The sequence below is a fragment of the Heliangelus exortis genome, chromosome 3 (genome assembly GCF_036169615.1).
Source record: "Heliangelus exortis chromosome 3, bHelExo1.hap1, whole genome shotgun sequence".
Classification (NCBI taxonomy): Eukaryota; Metazoa; Chordata; class Aves; order Apodiformes; family Trochilidae; genus Heliangelus; species Heliangelus exortis.
The window spans coordinates 27,299,693-27,320,437 of NC_092424.1; the positions used below are offsets into that span (position 1 = coordinate 27,299,693).

Consider the following 20,745-nt stretch of genomic DNA (forward strand, 5'->3'; position numbering starts at 1 on the left):
TGATCCGTGCCAGCCCATATCTGTGTGTTCCTGCCTCCAGTTCCCGACTGCTGCCGACTCCAGGAGTCCAGCCTGGACTTTCCCAGAGCTGCCCTGCAGCCTCGGTGGTGACGTGAGAGTTACTGGGGGGAGAGAGGGGAGGAATGTGGTATCCATTTTCCTGTATATTTGTATATATTTAGTAATTTTTCCTATTTATCATTACTGTTTCATTAAAGTTGTGTAGTTTAGTTTCCAACCCATAAGTCTCTCTTCCTTATTCTCTCTTCTTTCTTTATCAGGGAGGAGAGAGAGATTAATAGAGAGCGTCTGTCACTCAGTTTAATTGCCGGGCCAGTGTTAAACCCTGACACCCTGGAAAGGTGATGGAACAACTCATTCTTGGTGCTGTCTCCAGGCACATCAAGGACAAGAGGCTTATCAGGAGCAGACAACATGGCTTTACTAAGGGGAAGTCATGTCTGTCCAACCTGAGAGCCTTTTATGAGGATACAACCAGGGGGATGGATGATGGTAGTGCAGTGCGTGTGCAGGCCCACATTATCTACTCTCTGATCTTCCCCAGGCTGCAGCTCCACAACTGCTCAAAGTCGATTCCTCATGGGCAGCAGGTCCACCACACTTGCTCCACCATGATCCTTCAGTATCTGCTGCAACATGATCCTCTTCACAGATGCAGGGGAGAGGCTGCTGTCTCACCACATGATTTAGAGAAATTCTTTCCAGGCCCCTTCTCCCTCTCCTCTCTCACCAGCCTTGGTCCCTATGCTCTGGCATTGCTCTCTTCTGGTGTTGTTCTCTCTCTCCACATGTTGCTTTCTCTCACATCCCACTCTCCTCTGCCCTGCTCTTAACCACCAGAGGCACGTATTTTTTTGTTCACCAATGGCCTAAGCTGGGCCAGGCATTTTGGAGCAGGGAGAACTATTCAAGCTATTTACATGAGCCATCCTTGGGGGAGGAGATCCCTTCCCTGCAACCAAAAATGCCACCACATCAACCCTGAACAATCAGTGATGACCTGGATGAGGGGAAAAAGTGCACTGTCAGCAGGTTTGCTGATGACACAGAACTGGGAGGAGTGGCTGACACCCCAGAAGGCTGTGCTGCCATTCAGAGGGACCTGGACAGGCTGCAGGGTTGGGTAGGGAGGAATTTAATGAAATACAAGGGCAAGTGTAGAGTCTTGCATCTGGGAAAGAACAACCCGAGGTACCAGTACAGGTTAGGGACTGAGCTGTTGGAGAGCAGCACAGGGGAAAGGGACCTGGGGGTGCTGGTGGATAGAATGATGACCATTGGCCAATGGCATCCTGGGGTGCATTACAAGGGGGGTGGCTAGTAGGTCAAGAGAGGTTCTCCTCCCCCTCTACTCTGCCCTGGTGAGGCGACATCTGGAATATTGTGTCCAGTTCTGGGCCCCCTCAGTTCCAGAAGGATCAGGAACTGCTTGAAAGAGTCCAGCACAGAGCAACCAAGATGATGGAGTGGAAAATCTTCCTTATGGGGAAAGGCTGAGGGAGCTGGGTCTCTTCAGCTTGGAGGAGAATGAGGGGTGACCTCATTATTGTTATATAAATATGTAAAGGGTGAGTGTCAGGAGGATGGAGCCAGGCTCTTCTCAGTGTTGTCCAATGACAGGACAAGGGGTAATGGGTGCAAGCCAGAGCACAGGAGGTCCCATGTAAACATAAGGAAAAGCTTTTTCACTGAGAGATTGACAGAACACTGGAACCACTGCCCAGTGAGGTTGTGGTCTCCTTCTCTGGAGACATTTAAAACCCACCTGGATGTGTGTTTGTTACCTACCTTACGTGATCTTGCCCTGGAAGTGGGGCTGGACTCGACGATCTTTCAAGGTCCCTTCCAGTCCCTAACATTCTGTGATTCTGTGTAAAGAAAATAACATTTAAGGCCAAGTTATATGCAGAAGACAAATCTTTGCCAAAAGCATCACAGGCTACAAGGAGCATCTCATTAATGCAGATTACTCCACTAATTCTTGACAATCTGGCAAAACCAGCAGATGTGCCAGCAGTCCTTCACATATGCAAACATCTTTCCAGCACTGTGGGCACCAAGCAGTACCAGCAGGTACCTCAGGGCTGCATTGCTGTAAATGCTCCCTCTGAACAAAATATTTCACTTAGCTTGTGAAACCCCTTGATGGATGAACTCCATTGAGGCTGCAGTCCTTGGGCACCCTTTTGGTGTTTACCCTGTAGTGTGTTCTCAGCCTGTGGGACTGAGAGCCAGGGCGAGCTTTCATTAGCAGAGCAAAGATTACTGGGCAGAGATGATAAGGCATATTTTTGGCCAATTTTGTCTCAAATTCAAGCATCTTCCACAGACAAAGGTGAAAGTCTTGGCTTAAGAGACATAAAACTCTTGTCATCTGCTGCTGGTGCCAGGCTTCAAGGCTGTGACAGATTTCTCTAGATCCACATCCACACAAGGCATTTATAAGCATGTCCACACTCCCACTTCCCTCAGCTATCTTTCAGTTGCTGAGGTTGGTTCTGACACACCACAGAACTTAGCAAGCTATGTATGGTCAAACTGGTTTCACAATACACTGCCTGGGAAAAAATGTCGAGCAGTGATGTCCAGGACAGCTGGTTTGGGCCAGGATAGAACTAATTTTTTGTCTTGTAATTTTGCTTTCAACTAAGTCTCTCAGTAAGTAGCTGCATTTGCTGAAATTAACAGCAAGTTTCTCAGTCAGTGTCTCCTTGAAGGAATGATAACGCTTGATGTTTATAGTTATGGCTAGAGACTGGTGTGCAGAGCCAAGGACACTGCTCAATTTTCGGGAACATCTTTGGAAAAGATGCTCAGGAAAGAGAGAGGAAGTAAAAAGGTCATACCTGCAATCCTCCTTTGGGGAGGAGTGGACAAGATAAATCACCAAAATACCAGAGTATTCCATCCTATATGCTTCATACTTGGTATAAATTTGAGGGTTCATGAGGGTCAAATATCTTGTTTCCTTCAGCCTTCCTCCTTGCCCTTCTACTCCTGTTCCTGTTGGCTTTGGCCTGGGAGGATTCCATCCATTTATCTGCCTGTGGTCTTGATCCATGCCAGTCTCAATCTGTGTGTTCCTGCCTCCAGCTCCTGACTGCTGCTGACTCCAGTCCAGCCTGGACTTTTCCAAGGCTGCCCTGTAGCCTCGGTGGTGACGTGGGCATTATTGAGGGAAATAGGGGAGGAACATGTTATCATTTTTCTGTATATTTGTATATATTTAATATTTATTCCTTTATTATCATTACTGTTTCATTATAGCTGTGTTTCCAACTCTTAAGTCTCCCTTATTCTCTCTCCTTTCTTTATCAGGGAGGATAGAGGGACTAATAGAGAGCATCTGTCATTCAGTTAATTGCTGGCCCAGCATTAACATGACAAGTAGATAATTTACCTTCAACACAGAGGTTTTTCCTTTTTAAGTGCATCAGGCATACAATGATGAGAAAACAACCTTAAGATTGCCCAAAAAGTCATGACCTTTGCTGACTATCTCGATTTGCAGATTCTAGCAGTATCCAGATTGGGTTTGAAACCTGTGTGCGAGTTTTGAGGACTCTTGAAGCCCTGCTCATTTCTAGCTCCTTCCTTCCCTGCAGGTATCAGCTTGCACTGAACACTTACAGAGCTCTCGTAACACTTCCTCTTCTTACACCCACTTCCTCACTACTCTACGTTTTTCTCTGCCTGCATCAGCAGCTTGCAGACTTACTCCAAGAGCTCTGCGAAACAACCCAGGATATAGGTCACACACACACACACAGCATGGTTAGCAGAGATAATTTTATTGATGAGTTGAAAGTTGTTCTGAGAGCAGGTAGGGACTTGCTGGTCACTTAAGAAAACCAATCACACTTAAGATGGTAAACATAAGATGATGATGGGAGATCACTTCCAATCCAACATGCTGGAGCAGTTGCAGAAGATACCTGCAGTCACAAAGAGAAGTCAAAATGTCACAGAGGTAACACCTCTAAAATAGGCTGGGAAGGGAGGAGAAGATGATCCACATAACTAAAGAACAATAATGGCAAATTTAAGCATCTCGACAAACTGTCGGCTTGCAGCTGTGTTTTGCCGATTGAAGATGGGAATGAGACTTGGACACCAGAGTGCAAAGAGTAGATGTGTTTTACTGGTGATAACTGAATAATACAACCAAATAAGAAAAATACAGAACAAAGCACCTAAAGCAGACAGACAGAAAATACACAGGGTAATGCATCAAATCATTGCTACATAAGAGAAGGGACAGTGATTAAGAGAGCCACATCACCACTTGCATACGTTGCCATCATCCAGATCCGCAGTCACTGGGGAGCCCTGGTTGCAGTGAGGATTTGGAGAACCCTTCCCAGAAAGTGGGAAAATCCTACACGGTGTGTCCACCCATAGGTGAGGCATCCAAAGTTGCTGCAAGGGGGTCCAGCCTTATATATGAAAAAACGCAGCAAGTCAGGATGACTTTGTGTGTCACCTTATGCAGAAACATCTGGTTCATCTCCTGACCACCATGACCAGGACTGGGCCAGAGTCCAGGGTGTGGTTATCAGGGTTTCTTTAACATGTTCTCGCAGAAACATCAAGTCAATTATTTTTGATAAATGATATTTTAAACGACTAATGCAAGGATGTAATTTCAATTACTTTTGCTATTTCCATACAAGGCAGCTCTGGCTTGGGCCCATTGTCCAGGCCTCAGCACTACCATCCAAGGACAGTACTAATCTATAGGTCAGCTATGGCTTGGGCATTGTCTAAGCATTAGCACTACAAGATGAGCTGCAACAGCCAGAGTAGTAACACAGTTCATCTGCATGAGCTGCTCCACATCTTTGCCATTTAATTGTTTATCAAGGTAGGACACTGGATAAAGAATACCCATTGAGTAAGATCCAGGACACCAAGCTCCATAAAATAAGCATTAGAAAACATATTTATTGAATGAGAGTTCATCTGGGATCCATTTATAAAATGGAGGTAATTTTACAAAGCTCCTTGACTTTCAGCATCAATGACGACCAACTACCTGAAGAATTCTCTGTGCAATGAATGAAGGTGCTCATTACCAGGCAACATGCAGACACTACTGCTATGACCTTAAGGTTTTGCTGAGCTCTTCCAACATCTAGAGACAGACCTCTTTTTCCATATTTTGGATAATTATGCCAAGTTCTATTAACACTTTTTAAAAATTCAGATTATAAACTCAAATCAGCTTGAACAGATTTCCTAGCGTGACATATCAAACTCCCATCAGGCATCTATATGGGCTAAGAAAGAAAAAGTCTTTTCAATGTGAAAAAAAATACATATTATGACAGTTGATTTAACAAACTTTCTCTCTTTATTAAGACTCCTAGATGGATGCAACTGAACAATAAATAATCCTCAGCAATTCCACACTTGGAAATCACCCTTAAAAGCAAACCATTTTTTTTTGTCTCACAGTGGTCCCAGATTGATTGAAATCACTGACTCCTTCCCTTTTGACTTGCTCTGTATCACATCCCACCTCCCAGCTAGTGATAACCTTAGATTCAGGAAACTTTACAGTTCCCCAAAGAATTGTTAATTTTTGGCTACAATCACTTCTGAAAACCTCTTCCTTGCTCCCCATCAGCCCAGTCTTGTTCACCTACTTTCTCTTGGTTTTGCAAGCTTAAGTGTATTTAGCACTGGAACAGAGGCTACTTGAATCATTTTCAGAACACTTTTCAGAAATTTAAATAGTAAATTTTTACAGTTGTTGGCTAAACACTACCCCAATGATAGCTGACCACTTTTGAAACTAGTGATAATAGTTTTATTTAAAAAAATCTTTTATAACTCTTTAAGATTGGTGCCAAAATTGGCTCTGACACCAGTGGTTTGCCAAAGCAGGATTATCCTATTATCTCTCTGAACCAAAAAGAATCAGCAGAGAGGTACAGCTGTCAGAATGCCAAGTCAAGGACATCTGAGCAGCTACACTCAATATCTGGCCTTAAGACAAAATGAGCAAAACTGTCTTTGGTGTACAGACAGCTATGTTCACCTTTCATGGTATGTTTTTCTTTATTAACAGTATTGAAAATAAATGATAAACACAAAAGCAACAAGTGAAAAAATCAGACTAACAGTAATTATTTTGCTCTTGGTCTTTCCTCCTCCCCTTCCTTTCCAAGTTCTCTGTGGATACAGAGGCCAAAGTGTACACCATGTAAGAATGTAGATCAAATCATACATTTAAAAAGAATTTTAATTTATGTACAGCAGTTACCATTCAAGAACTTTACACAGTCCCTGCAGTTACATTCTTTGTAAGGTGAGTCTTCACTTTTCTGTACTGAATCTTCTGGTGGAAAAACAGAATGGAGGGGTGAAATCAAGGACTAAGGAATGACCTGTCATTAAAAATTGAGAATTTGAGCAGTAAACCTCAAAGTCTTATATGAAGTTCCAGAAATAAATGGTGGCAATGTGTATATATTGCAATTTTATTTCATTCTCTCAAACAAAACGTTAGCATGTAGGAAATTGAAAATGACACAATATGATAAAAATAGCAGAAAATGAACTGAGAAACTAAAAAAAGTAAACCTAAGTGCATGAAAAGTCAACATTCATCAGTGATCATTGTCAGTCTTTGATTGACACTTCATGTTCAATAACTTTTTAAAACAATGGATGAGAAATCATTATGACTATCTAAGAGATTTCAGCACCAGCACTAAGATTTTTACATTCAGTTGATTTGTAGTTGACTTGGTAGCCACTTTTCTATAGTACAGCTTTATCACAGGTCAGATCACAGTGTTGAGGAAAGCAATGCCTTCCTGGCATTAGGAAAGATCCCTTAAACTGCCCTCAGTTTAAGACATCCATTGTACAAAAGCACAGAACCACCACAATACGTTTTTTTTTAAAGAACTTAGTTAGCAGTAAGCAAAATAATCTTAGCTTCTGCAGTTCATTTTCAATACTGAAATCTCTGGAAACGGTGCAACTATCAGTAGGACAGGAAATGTCTACAGTAGTCTTCAATTTGATTTTCTGGGAAGAATAAATTTGGCGTTGGGGTTACAGAAAACGAGTACATAGAAGCAGCACAAAAACCAACATCTGTTTCTTTTTCTTTAAACAGAAATCATGTTAACTGTAGACCAAGGCACAAAACGTTCAGTGCATAAACCAGTTCCTTGCTCAATCTGGTACTTCAGCCTTAGATTTTGGACCACTTATACCCATTCATGCTACTACACTATGCTACTCCTGAACTCTCCTAGAAACAAATCAAACATGATTTCTGTCACGGGTAAACTTCCTTAATGCTCAGAAAGTCCATGTAAAACAGAAAGTTGCATCAACGAAGATGAAACTGCCTCCTCTTCTTTTGAGAAAAAAAGTACTTGATAAGCTTACTATGGATTTTTTTTTAATGCCGTCAATAAATGCATGTAGAAAAGTGTCTGTTTTTCTTATATTTATTAAAATAATGTTAATAAATGGAGATAGGCAATATTTCCACTGTAATATTCTCTTAGAATGAACTTACATGAATCTATAGAAATAGGAAATGCTTGAATTGGAGAAAAAATTCCCACTTGAAGCCTTCTCAAAGCTGTAAATGCTGTTTCGCTTTGGTGTTCAGCACTCAAGACAGTGTGTTATTGAAAGCATTTGTGCTAGGAATGGAGCTGCATATATTTTTAAGCTGAAACATTAATCTCCCAAAAGTTGTAAGTAAATGTTTCTTCTGGATCAGCACAGATCACAAAGCAAACATGGCACTGTTACAGCTCAGAAAAATTGCCCATGCAAAGGAAAAGGGAAGATTTTTCTCTGTGTTCTTTGTCCAAAGCACTGCAGATCCAATTCACAGAATTTCGATTCCATTGGACTGTATCACATTCATAAAAATTATAAAAATAAAAAAGTACAAGCATAAAACCTGAAAATTCTGGAAAAAAGAAAAATATAATCTCTCTTAGAATTGATTCTCAACTTATTGACTGAAACCAATGCATACTATTTGCTGTTTTGCAGGGTTTGGGTCCTGTGGAGCTCTGGGTTTTTTCGGGGAGAAGACTGGCAGATTAATTAGAAGGGGACATTTACTGTGGCCTGATGCTCCATCATTCTAAGATAACAAGCTGCTGTCCTGTTTCATTTAACAATCAAAAAAAGTAGTCTCAGAAAAGAGTGAAGCAAAGGGTCACAGCAAAAAGGTAAAGGACAACACACACACACAGATGCATCCTCAGTAATTCAGATGCCTACATGTTTGTTCTCTCACCGAGACATGAGTTAGGTTCACATGGGAGTTTCAGAACCATTATGGAAGTATTAATGGATTTCAAATAGAAAACTGAAAAAAAGATACAAAAGGATTAAGTACCTGGTTCCATTAACATGGTTACTGATAAAAGTTACATTTTCCTCATTATTACACATGCATGTAAGATGAAGAAAAAGAGTAGAAAGTAATAAAAATGTGTCACCTTCCTCCTCCCTCTCATCCCACATCTCTCTGGGCATAAATTAAGCCTTACAAATGAAAAGGCTACTTAGTGACATGCAATTTTTCTTTTAATTAAAAAGCTGGCTGTGTTGTGTTACGTTACAAAAATGTCCACATGCATAAATCTAAAAAAAAACCCCAAATCTACTGCAAAACTACAACATACTAATAATTTACATTTGACTGTTGATTCGCATTATGTAGAAGTCTTAGATTTGGTAAAGCATAGGAACAATGTAGGAAGGCATCTACATCTTCAACCTCTGGACTGTATTTGCTTTTTAAATTTTCCTATAAAATTGCATGAAGGCTAACTAGAGAGGCTTCCTACCATAAAATTCCAAAATCTTGATAGGTTGTCAATGTCTAGGTCATTCACTTATAAATATTGCCCTTTAAAACCATGCATTTAATTGTTCCATGTTTTGTGAACTGAACTTCTATACATCTGATCTTTTAAATTATTCATGGAAATATCAGATATGATAGGAAGACAAACCTGAGATACATCTGAAGTACAACAGTATTAACTTGCTCACTCCTTCATTAATAAGGAAAACCTCTCTGAAAAGCCTTCCCAAGCTTTTCCTTGTTTTTTGTCTTAACAACAAATTTTGAAGCGTGCAATTTTATCTTGACATGAGTAGACTTCAAAGCACTGTGATCTTGTCTGATAGGTGTAGGAATTTCTGCATACTCATTACAGTAACTTTAAGTCTTTTCCACCCTGCTGTAAAGGTCAGAAAAAAAGCTGCAAACTAGGAGGGAAATAACATATCACCAGAGTGATGTGTCTGAAGCTTTTCAGAATAGGTTCTTCCTCCCTCCTTCCAAGTGTCTGTCTCCATTTTCTTCTAACAGCTCACAAAACGTAGTCAGATTTATACCAAGTTAAAAGAGTCACATCAGCTTAGTACCAGTCTCTCTATGCAGCATTCGACTTGCTGAGTTCCTGCCTGATAGCTAAAGAAAGAAAGACAGAAAAGTTAGCAAGTCAAATAATTGAAAGCAAGAATACACAACTGAGCCCTGCCCCAACAGTCTTAACCTATACACACGACAACTTTATGTGGCTTCAAACAAGTGTCACTCTCAACCATGGATTACCCTTTTTCCTACTGTACAAATATTTAACATCTTCTTTTTCAGTTCTTCATCTCCAGCAAGTCTACTATCTTACCTGATGACAATCACTACACCACTGAATTTACCCAGGAGTGTATGTGTCAGTTAATTTCTTTTTAAAATTTTGTTTAAGAGCAGCCTCGGGGTGCTGCCTTGTTTGCATCATATTGTTCTAAAAGGCTTCAGGATACAGCACAGTCAAAACTGAAGCACAGCAGAAGGAAAAGCATAACATTCTCTGTAGCCCAAAACCAGCCAGCTCTTTCTACAACATCAGTTTATGACATCTGATATTTTACCAATAATCGTATCAGTTTAAATACTTAATATTGGCAGTTTCCACAAAGCAAAAAAAACCCATGCACATCAAGATAGTAAAACAGAGTTTAATTTGCTTCTTGACTGGTGGATGTTTACAATTATTCCTTCTCAATAATTTCCATTTACAACAGAAGACTACCTAGGAAAATATCTTCAGTTAAAAGAAAAATGAGAATTGTAAGAATTTTTCATTTGACTGTTATATCACAAACCAAAGTTGGAAGTACAATCCTAGTCTGAATAAAGCCAGTTTTGAAATATGTACCTCAGCAGCTCTGGATTATTTTAAAATAAACCCACCTGCCACTGATGATACAAGGGTAGCTGCAACCAATTCAAATGCAGCATACCTCCCAGCACTTTTAACAGACACTACTTGGTGTCATTGTGCTATTAAAATAAAAAGCACAAGAAAGAAAACATACAAGCATATCAATACAAATAGGTCTGGCAAAAATAACTGTATACCACCAGAGTAACAACAAAGCTGCTCTTACTAACTCTCAGGCTAAACCCAAAATTTACATAGTCATGTACCTGTAGCTACTTACTCTTAAGAGTGAACAACAGCAGCAGACACATTGATACCTACCATCAATGAGTTCTTCCTTTAATTTCGTTAACTCCTTCCTCATTTCATCTAAAATGTCCTGTGGTGTCAGAGCATAGAAATTAGATCAGTTTTGCAACATGAACAGATTAGTCTCACCACCTGTAATTTCCTGGTGAGAGAAATCCACAAGTCTTCCAACCTTTCACCAATTTTAAACCCTTCTGAAATGCATAATCCAGCCTTTATCTTCCAAGTTAATTCCTCAAATCTAAACCATCCCTAAAACATTCTTACTGCAGGTACAATGAAGGAAAAAACCTTCCTATAATTCCTATAAGTTGATTCCTGTACAAATTATGAGAGGGTTAGATTATTACACTAATGTAATTGGTAAAAAAATTTAAAAAAAACATAACCAAACACCCTCCCAAACACACAAAAAACCCAACAACAACCCCAAACCAAACAAAAACCCCACAACATAAAAACCTTGGAACATTCATTTAAAATAAGAAAGCCTTGCTATAGATGAAATGTGATGTGGAATGCAGAAAAAAAAGTAGCTAACTAAAAACTTCTAGCCAAAGAAAATATTAAGAGGAAAAAAAGGGGGGGATCAATTTATTAAGGTACTCTCAGTTGACAAGTGTAATTTGAGGGAATGAAGGTGACAGAGTGGAATGCCATCCTCCACCTGCTGTTTTCTCCATCCTTTCATCGAAAGTGATTTTAACTGGTTATTTGGTGACAATGTTTTTAGCAGCAGAGTGGGAGGTAGTGTCTGTTTCTGCAGAGGAGACAGTCACCTTCTGGCCAAATCTGTAGTTAGCAGGAAATTAATCCACAAGATTCCAGATGTTTCTTTTTCAGCTTTGAGTTAGCATCCTGTTCGCAACGAGTGTGCAGTTAATTATTCTAGTGTGTTCTAGACTTACTGAGTCCTTTACAAGCTGCTGGTGGAAGACACACATGGACACACCTTCCCTGCCTGAAGTCATTCCTGGTGTAAGAGCATGTGCCAAAGCTGCCAAGGTAGGTCTCCTCATTTGCCAAGTCTTAGCTGAGACTTTTGGACAAGCAGCCAAAAGCCTTGGAGCAGAAGAGTGGCCACCAATTGCTGGGAAGGGCTGTAGCAAGAAAGAGCTTCCCATATGTGCAGTAGAAAGAGTGTGAGACTATTTGTCCTCCAGAGAAAAGAATCTTAATAGAGGCAGCATGCTGGAAACCTGGGAGTGCTGGGCTTTATGGGATGATAGAATCCCCATTCTCTGTATGTCTTCAACTTGAAAGAGCCACAGAGAAGAAAAAAAAAAAAAAAATCACTCCAGAAAAAAAAGTTAAAAAACCCAACAACCTCCAGAGTCAGACCTCTATCATCAACAGCATTTCATGGAAGCTGTTAGCAAGAGAACCACAAATCCTAGGGAGATGATAAAATGGGAGTATCCCTTGAACTAGATTCTAGAACAAACCCCCATGGCCCACTGACTGAGCCAGAACCCACTCTAGAACAAACAGAAATGAGCACCCTATCTAGATCCAGTGGCCAATCCAGATCCTGCTCTAGACCCATTCACCAAGTGGGAATTCACTCTAGAACCTCCCTAGTGAGTCAAGGACCAGATCATTGATCCAAACACCACTTGAGGAAGATCCCTCAACTCCAACTCCACAATTCACACCCCTTCTAAAAAACACTGCCATCAACACCACCACTGTAGCCCTACAAAACAATCACCCTGTGAACTTTTGAAGTCTGGAAACCACCCACAGTACAACTTACCACTGCTCTACAGATCCCTCAATGTAGAGCCCCCAGACAACTGCATGCATATCACTTTCCCTATCTCATATGCAGAGATCTGACTTTAGCAGAGCCTGGAAAAGAGGCAGATCACACCCACAACTGCAGCTCAGCACCATCTCAACATGCTCCACTGCTGGCTTCCACCAGCTCAGCATGGACATGTGGCCAAAAAACAGTACCAAGACCTGAAACATAACTCCCCATACCAGAAAACTCAGAATGGTCCTGAGAAAGCTCACTACTGCTTTTGCTCAAGCCTCACTCAGCAAGCCACCAAGCAGGCCAGCTACTGCACTGTATCACCCCTCTTCAAGCCTGTTGCTTACACTAGGAATACCATGCTGAAATACTGCTCACCATTGTGAATCAGGCTTCCTTGCTGCACGTTAGCCTCACTGTTCCCAAAGGCCCTACAAGTTACTAGGTGCATCATGAAGTACAACAGGGCAAAACTATGCAATGGGGCTCTTGCACATGAGCAACACCAAAAGTGTTAAAAAAGTCTACTGGGGTCAGCATCAGCCCAGTGCCCCAGCAACAACTGCTCTCAAAAGGACATCTGCACAGAAAGCACTTACTAGTGACAGCAAAGATTACCATCTTAGGGCCACCTTAGAAGCAGGAGACTTCTCAGCAGTCAGAGGAACCTTACAACCCACATGCTCCTCTAGGGGTTCCTGTTCTTAGAGTGTGGAACATCTGCTCAATCTATACATGACTAATGCTTTTAACTGATTGCTCCCCTCTTCAGTCAGGTCACAAGAGATCTCCTGCCAAAACTCTGGTTGGACAGGTCCATCTTAGGCAAGTGTATTTAACAAAGACTTACCACCTACAGTTAACTGTTACCAAAACATTTCCAAAGAATCCCACATCATCTTCTGATCTAACAACAGGCAGTTGCCACCTTCTTCCCAACAAGACTTTCTTCTGCTCTTAGCCAGAATAGCTACACAAAGGATAGTATCACTGGATGTTCTTTCACTACCATGGGTTCTCACATCAGACACAAAACATGGTGATACTTGTTCTGGCAGCACTGTTCTGAGGGTTTGTTATTTGCTTGTTTACTTGTTTTGGTAGAGAGGAGAAAAGAAGGAAAGGTTTTCCAGGCAAGCAAGTTCCACCCATAGCATTAACAGCATCTTGTGTGTGCTGTCTAATGCAAAAGCAGAACATGACTCTGAGAGAAAGTAAAGTGATGGCCGTGTAAGCCACCATCCTACAGTTACAGCTCCTAAAACACACTGAAACACAGCTGGAGAAAAATAGTGACTAATAATTAATAAATCATTATTTAAGTTTGAAACCAGTTAACAAGGCAGTTAAAAACTGGTATTGGAGAGTTTCAAATTCTTGGTCAAGTTTTCTATTCCAAGCCTTATACACATACCTGCTTCAATCTGTCATAGTCTAGACCTTCTGACTGTACTCCATTGGCACTGGGTTGCCCGGTTGCTGTAGATTTTGGTCTGCAGTACAAAAAATACATCCACGAATTACTGGTCGCTCACTATTACAGGTTACACAAGACTTCCCCTTAAACTTGCTAACATTCATTAAAAACATAGTAAAGAATCAGAATGAAAAAAATGTTGGGGAGAAGGAGAGGGAAAGTCAGGCAGACACAAAATAGAAAGCAACAACCAAGAACATTTTCCACATACTGGAAATACTATATGAATATGAGTTACTAGGTCATAAAAAGAACTTTATAACAAGCAGACAGATTTCAATGTCCATGGTTTTCTGACTTTTTCATAATAGGCATGAAAAGTTCAGGTCCTTCAAATGTCAAATATTTTCTCTTCTCCCTTTTCATCTGCTTGCTTATTTAAAAAAAGGCTCTTTCAAAGAAATATTCCCATTAACTACTGACTACATCTTAATATTGCACCTGTATGAATGCTGTGTGAAGCAGATTTTCAACATTTAACAGGACAAACTGGGCAACCTTATCTATCTTCCTTTCAAATGAAATTATTCCATCAATTGCTTTCTAAAACTACTGAAAGCAAATGTTATAACAGCAGCAAAATTTGTAAGATAATACTTGAGAGGAAGTTCTGCTGTTTTGTACTACGTCATGTTCAATGTTTGCTTACGTAGCACTCTCCTAAGACATTGAAACCCTGCTTACCAATATTATCTTGCATTTTTAACATACATTCCAGAAGAAGGAGGTTTTCTACCTTCTCGCTTCTCTTTTTGGATGCCTTGTGTTCATAAAATGTCTCAGACTCATGTACTTACTGTGCTTCCACACGGTTTTGCACATGAGCAGAGACAGAACCTAGATGCTAACAGCAGAAATACAGAAATGGTTCTCCAAAGCAGGGAGGGAGGGAGAGAGGAATAGGTGGAGTGGGACAAAGAGGGGAAGAATGTTCCTCTGTGCTTAATTACTTTTTAAATCTTAGCTACCATTCCCTCTACAGTGCTCTGTAAAATGTTAAGCCAGAACTATTTGATAGAATTACTGACAGTTCATGTCAAGGTTTCCCCAGTGTTTAGAGTTATCACAGTATGCCATCATTGAGGAAGGAAAGGATATCAGTAGACTAAGATGGGTCTATTTCATTATCCCTGTATGTGGACATACGACACCACTGAACAAAAAAGCCTGGCCTAAACTCATTGTTTCACAGCAAAATTCTTATACAGAAGGAATTAATATTTTTTTTCCTGGATTCACTACCCTATTTATTAGGATGGAAAGTAGCCAGGAAAAAAAAAAGGCAAGCCAGAAGGAAAGGCATGGTTCTGCACTTCATCTTCTCACAAATACATATAAAATGTTTATTATATATGTATAAAAATGCTTGTTTACTTATTTTCAGAATAAAGCAGAATGTTTGAGGGACACAAGCAGCACATCCATTGCTTTATTTTTTTTTAATTTTATTTATGTATTTTTAGTTTAGCTAGCACAGAAAAGCTGAAGAAGAAAAAGAATAATAAACGAAGGCAATAAAACCAGTGCAGGCGGATTTGGCTGCTTTTTAAAATGCTTCATAATTATTTATATGTACTGACAAGTTTAGTTCAGTGGCAAACATTTAGGAAAAAACTGCCAGCAGTTAACCAGACAATACACAGTCAACAGAAGGGGATGGGTAACTGCCCCTTTGCTGCTAAACTTCGCATCAAGGCAGAGAAGTGTAGGAACACCCAGTGATTTTACATCAGCTCAGCTGTTCACTTGAGATCACAATACTCAATTGTTACATCTGCAGCTAGTTAAATGAAATTTAAATGCAAGAGAGAAAGTCCTAACATTATTATTGCTTGAAACACAGCAAAATTAATACATGATCCACCAGTAAGTAAGACAAAAGATGAAATATTCAGTAACTTGATAGAGGAAGAAGATGGAAAATAGAATTCATCTGGTAAAACGGTGCGTGCTACTGCTACGAAGACAACCACAGTTTGGGATCTTTTATAGAACCCTTTAGATATCAATAGTGCTTAGTGCATTATGAAAAAATTCCTTTCTCAAAAACATTCATCAATATGAGATCTTTGGCAACTGCTGCTTCATCACATATCTGATATGTAAAGTGTTTGCAGTTTACATCTCAAACTGTGACACTGACTTACTCCAAGCAGAATGGCACCAGTTTTTTAGGTTCTCCATAATTTCTCATTATTTCCCCGACTATTGCTTTGTTCTCATACACTACAGCATTTACCCAGTGTGACTGGAAAAAGAATTAAATGTCTTCTCAAATGCAACTCCTGGCAGTTGATAATAGATACCTATTGCCTTGATAGATACCTACATGCCTTGATGCCCAAACAATATACTTTAACATTTTAATAAACTTACTTACAGCTTTTTTTTATTTTAATGAATGGCTTTAGAGAAGAGCCCTCCACAGATGACCTCATATTTGTTTTGTTTCATATCTTTAGAATAATAAGACAGCTCTATGAATCATATACTACATATACCCCAGCAGCCTGTCAAAAACCTCAACAGGTTTATAAACCCTACCATTCAGTCGTAAGAATATGTCCCACATTTGCTTTCTGAAATGCAAAACACTCTTTGGTCAAATATAAAAGTGACTTGTAGACTAGATAATTTCTAATCTGAGGCAAATCTAGCTGTCTTTCCTCCCCCCAGATTATCCTATTTTTCCTTCTTTAACTAGCTCAGAAGAAAGATTAATGGTGAATCCACTTGCCATTAAGAAAAAATATTACCTATGGAAATTTACTGAATAAATCACCCCACTATTCAATCCTTAGATGACTAAAGAGGTCTCCTGTGTGGTTTTTCATAGCATTGCCTGTTAGGCAATCTCAGTAGTCCCTAAAACCTTAAATCAAGCATGCAAGAAGATTTTATTCATGCCAACATGCAGAATACACCACCTAAGATGAGCAGCTAAAAGGGGAAATTTTTGTACAAAAGATTAACCAGATACCACATTGAGGGCCTTCATGAAAAATAAAGTTGGAATTTGACTCAGTGATTCTGAGGGGCTCTGTAACAAGTTTATAGATGAGCTCAAAAAACCCAAAGCTTTTCAATAGCTGTGTGAGTACCATTAGTGAGTAAAACTGATTTCTTTCTGATTTTTAAGTCAGGCAAAATCTATTTGTTATCTCCACTTAATTAGCAAAAAGCAGATGTGAAAATTCTTCTGGAAAATTAATTTCTGTTCCCATGTATCTAAATTTACATTTTTTAACTGCTTTTCAAAACACTGTAAATGGTTCACCAAATCCTGATGTATCCAACAGGAATTGGTACCTCCGCAGGTGGCAACTGACAGTGTTTATTATGAAATCATAGCTGCTTCCTAAGACATCTCAATTTATTCCTGACACCAACTGCTTTTAGTCCAAATTTTTAGTCCAAAAATAAACTCAACTCAATAAACAAAATGTGAAGAGAAACCTGGTCATACCTGTGGTGATTATTAATCTGTGTACAAAAAGTTCAACCCTGCACTGGTCAAATGGTTATTACAAAGTCTCAAACCCCAACAGGATGATACCTGTTCAATGAATCATAGAACATGTTTTCAGAAGCAAGCAGATTTTTCCATGGAGATTCCCGTCTATGAAGGGGAGAAACACTGCCTTAACAAGCTATAATAGTTCTTAATTTTGTTCAGTTTTAGCACCTATAATACCATGGGGTTTCACTAGTTATGTTCCAAGAGCTCTGCTTGAATGTTTCCGGGACTACTAAAAGCACATTGCTTAAGTCTTTTCAAAGTCTGTTATAAAAAAAAAGAAAGGTTTGATTTTAAACAGGATACTGGTCAGTTTAAAAGACTAAGAATGTTCTTTCTGCATAACAACTCCTTAACTTTCCAACTGTTTGGGCACTCTGAAATTTTTCTTACTTGCTAGTTTCTTAGGTATGCTTTATTCAATCCTTGTAAATTACTCACATCCTATCTGCAGAGGTCAGAAGCAGGCTGTCAAGCCTTAACAGGTGAAAGATATCCCCTTTTGTCAAACATGGTATCAGTGTTTCAAATAGCAGCACCCTTTGATTAACTCACTCAAAGACAGTTACTTTAACAAGCTGCTTGCTCAAATGGGCTTGGCAACTGTAGAGAATTGAGCAAAATGCAAGAATATTCAAGAGAGACTTCTACCAATATCTTTTCTTTCTCAGTCCATGCAATCTTTCTCATCCTGGCAGGGCAAACACTACCACTGACTAGAATACTGCACGCACAGTCTTAAAACATATGCTATGACACCTTCCAACAGTTATGACAGCACTGTAAAATAATACTGATAAACACAGAATTCTTATTTTAGAAGTACTTTTAGAGTATACACCCAGTAAGACCCTCATTAAGCTGAATTCTATCAACATTTTCCATTAGAAGACTGAAGGCAAAAGCTTGACAGATTTTCTCAATACATCTGAAGAGAAAACTCCTCTGCACTTCTCTAGTTCAGAAAACATTCCTAAATGAATGTTGGTAAGCTCTGAATTTCACCAGCTGGAATGAGATCAAAGAAACAGGATGCATAAAACAGTTCTCAAGAAGCTACAGCTGTAGAACGAGGTAGAGTGAACACTTCAGGGTATCCCAGACACACTCCCAAAGGAGCCTGATATGGAAAGTTGCTCTATTTATTAAATCCCTTCACTTTCCTTTCTTCACTTGCTTATACATAGGGTACCTATAACCAAAGGCCCAGATCAGCAATAGTTTTAATACGAAATCTAAACCACACTAACATTCCTTACACAAATTATTTCCGTGGTAAGTTCCTCACTGCTATGTATTGATTCCTCAATCTGCTTGAAAACAATAGACCTCTGTCAAAGCAGGTAAGACCTCCTTGGGGGTGAGGGGGAAGCAGGCTAGGAAGAAGTCAAGAGGAAAAGTCAAGCAGAATTTTGTCACACTGACAGTGTAGCAGAGAGGACATCACCACCAGTGTTTTCTGCTTTTTGGCAAAAAGCAAAGCAAGCAAGCAGATTCAAGGCTGCAGACGTTTTTAAGCTCCTGGACTTGGTAAACTTCTGAAAGATGGACAAGGAGACTTATACAGGCTGACAGCACTAGTGCTGCATTTCAGAATTGAAGACCTTGATGGCAACCTTGGCAAGTAATGCCTTAGAGAGTAATTGTTCTTTCTTCTCTAGTCACCAAATCTTGTGTAGCTATTTCCAACAGGCCAAATTTAAAGAAGATTTCAGATAATTTCAAACACAGCTTTCAAGTTTAACATGTTCTCTCAGTTTTTTTCAAGAAATTCAGGTAAATTTGTCAATTCTAGCAGGTCAGAATCCTTTAACCTCTTATGCAGAATATACAGAAATTCTGAAATGAAGGACACAGAGCTCCTTGAACATGTATGGAGGAGAGCCACTAAAACGATCAGAGGGCTGGAGCACCTCCCCTGTGCAGACAGGCTGAGGGTGATGAGGTTGTTCAGCCCAGAGAAGAGGAGGCTCCAAGGTGACCTGGTAGCAGCTTTCCAATATCTGAAGGGGGCCTTCAAGAAAGCTGGGGTAGGGCTTTTTATGCAGGTGTAGCCAGAGGACAAGGGGAAATGGTTTAAAACTTGAAGAGGGGAGATTTTTGTTAGACATTAGGAAAAAAATTCTTTCCTGTGAGGGTGGTGAGACACTGACACAGGTTGCCCAAGAAAGTTGTGGCTGTCCCCTCCCTGGAGGTGTTTAAGGCCAGGCTGGATGGGGCCTTGAGCAACCTGGTCCAGTGGGAGGTGTCCATAGGCTGGAACTAGATGATCTTTACGGTCCCTTCCAACCCTAGCCAGTCTATGGTTCTAAGGACAAGCCTTTTGATCAACGTAAATGGCAAATAAATATACCTTTTTAAAAATTGCTAAAGCAGCCATTTCACTCTTTTGTACCACTGAAATGCTTACTGCCTACCAAAGTTCCAGCTGACAAGTTACCAAAGTTTGATTAATGAAGGATGTATAATATTTCAGCACTTCTTTAGGATAGACATCCTTGGATTGGTATGAGACAGCTGCTAAAGATTGACACAGAATCTTATCAAATGGCTTACCAAGTCTTACCAAAATGACTCAAATATCCAGGTAAACATTATGTAACTAGCAGAGAAGCAGAAAGGAGAAAACCTATTTTCTAGTTTTACTACTGATGTATAAATCACAGCACTGAAGGTGGTTTTTCCTTGCAGAAAATTTCAGACTTTAAATTTTGAAGACATAGAATGAACTAAACATTGCTGTAGGCACCTTAATAACTGAAGCCATACACCAGCAAGTATTACAGAATCTTTCTGGGTTTTTATTTTTGACTTTACTGTAAAAAATTTCACTTACTAGCATTCCCCAAAAGCAACTCTTAATCAAAACTGCCCAAAGCAGTTTCTCAGCTCTAATTTTAAACCCATACATTTTGCTTTAATACTATCAAGGTAATTTTTGCTATTTTAGTCCAGAATCTTTAATAGTATGAGCAACAACAGCAAACATAAGGGAAAGATAGCTTGTACAGATGGGAGTACCTGGAGATAACAGGTGACTTGCTTCCATTCACTGTATTTGTTCTTTCCCAAGGCTTTCTTGTTAGTTCTGGAAAATACAGTGAGAAGATTTAAAACAGACTTTTTACATTTGTTGTGTAGTTTAAGTGAGGAAACTTCTAGTACCTGGCAACTTTAGTCTCTTTCTTTTGAGTTGTTTTTTGGGGTTGTTTACTGCATTGAATTAGTCCTTTCATATTGAGCTATCTCCTTTTGTACAAATCTTACTTTTAGCCATAGTACCATTTAAAGACTCTTGCATGTGAGGGAATCTTCTACCTGGAAGTGGCAAGCTTTTCTGTCTGACCCTAATATTCTTGGACAGGTGCCCTGAAGGAGACAAAATCCTGTCCCAGCTTCCATCCTGCAGTGACTGAGTCAATTTGCTTTCACATTC

General features: G+C 39.7%; 1 protein-coding gene across 7 annotated transcripts in view; it reads right to left on the reverse strand.

Annotated features, from left to right (window-relative positions):
- Positions 1 to 6,250: 6,250 nt before the first annotated feature.
- The window catches only part of ENAH (ENAH actin regulator), a 93,235-nt gene continuing 78,740 nt past the window's right edge, over positions 6,251 to 20,745 (reverse strand). For 6 of the 7 annotated variants that reach the window (XM_071739775.1, XM_071739779.1, XM_071739774.1 and 3 more), the window contains 4 exons: positions 20,331 to 20,397; positions 13,730 to 13,808; positions 10,569 to 10,626; positions 6,491 to 9,493 (listed from right to left, as the gene is read on the reverse strand). In XM_071739775.1, coding sequence (XP_071595876.1) covers positions 9,456 to 9,493; positions 10,569 to 10,626; positions 13,730 to 13,808; positions 20,331 to 20,397 — 242 coding nt within the window. In that variant the 3' untranslated portion in view covers positions 6,491 to 9,455. Of the gene's footprint in view, positions 9,494 to 10,568; positions 10,627 to 13,729; positions 13,809 to 20,330; positions 20,398 to 20,745 lie in introns of all 7 variants that reach the window. The other variant, XM_071739781.1, reaches the window with a different exon arrangement.